This window comes from Sinocyclocheilus rhinocerous, unplaced genomic scaffold (genome assembly GCF_001515625.1).
Source record: "Sinocyclocheilus rhinocerous isolate Xijiao unplaced genomic scaffold, SAMN03320098_v1.1 C35935735, whole genome shotgun sequence".
Classification (NCBI taxonomy): domain Eukaryota; kingdom Metazoa; phylum Chordata; class Actinopteri; order Cypriniformes; family Cyprinidae; genus Sinocyclocheilus; species Sinocyclocheilus rhinocerous.
The window spans coordinates 1-713 of NW_015768167.1; the positions used below are offsets into that span (position 1 = coordinate 1).

General features: G+C 47.1%; 1 protein-coding gene across 1 annotated transcript; it reads right to left on the reverse strand.

The window, feature by feature from the left end:
• Nucleotides 1-12: 12 nt before the first annotated feature.
• Nucleotides 13-653, reverse strand: LOC107735272 (mitotic checkpoint serine/threonine-protein kinase BUB1 beta-like; the record flags this gene model as incomplete). The annotated part of the gene is made up of 2 exons (XM_016547013.1): nucleotides 304-653; nucleotides 13-213 (listed from the first exon to the last, which is right to left on the reverse strand). Coding segments are annotated over exons 1-2 (355 nt in total), but the record flags the coding sequence as incomplete, so codon positions are not given.
• Between the last annotated feature and the right edge of the window lie 60 nt (nucleotides 654-713).

Consider the following 713-nt stretch of genomic DNA (forward strand, 5'->3'; position numbering starts at 1 on the left):
ATATTAGCATACAGCTCAACTCTCGTACCTTCACATCGGTCCATTTCTCAGGCTTCTGTTCGTTCTCTTTGGCTCGGGCAGTAGGTGGCGCTGTCCAGACCTCAAATTTGGGCTCCTGCGTCTCTGTTTCAGAAGCTTTATTCTCATCAAAGATCACCAGCCGACTGTTCTGTTTGGGGCCCAGCGGCTGTTTAAACTGGAGCCCGCGAGCGTCTGTGGCACAAAACAACAGTGTGATCGCACCGCATACCTGCATCTACTGCTTCATACACTGAAAACACTCGCTGAAGAGGTTCTGCTCACATCCGGCCGAGGCCTTCACTCTGTTGATGGGAACCACGGCTTTTTTCTTCCCTTTGGCTTTGAGCTCAAACAGTGAGGATCGCTGAGGCTCTGCGGGTCCTTCATCATCATCATCATCATCCTCTCTGTGTTGATCTGTCATAGAAGTCATCATCTGTCTGCACGCTCGAGCCTGCAGAGCTCTGGAGATCAACACATTTCATGATGAGACGCGACGTTTCAAACGCTGTGAACACTACAATACAGTGACAGCAGCGTGAAGTCAAACTTCTGAAACCTGATACTCGAGACTGAAACTATTTCGTCAAAAAGAATAAACGTAGGGCTTTATGATTTGAGGAATTTATTGGACGGTGAAAGCGGTCTTTAAAGCCTGACATATGAGATAATAAGCCTTTAAGACAAAAAAA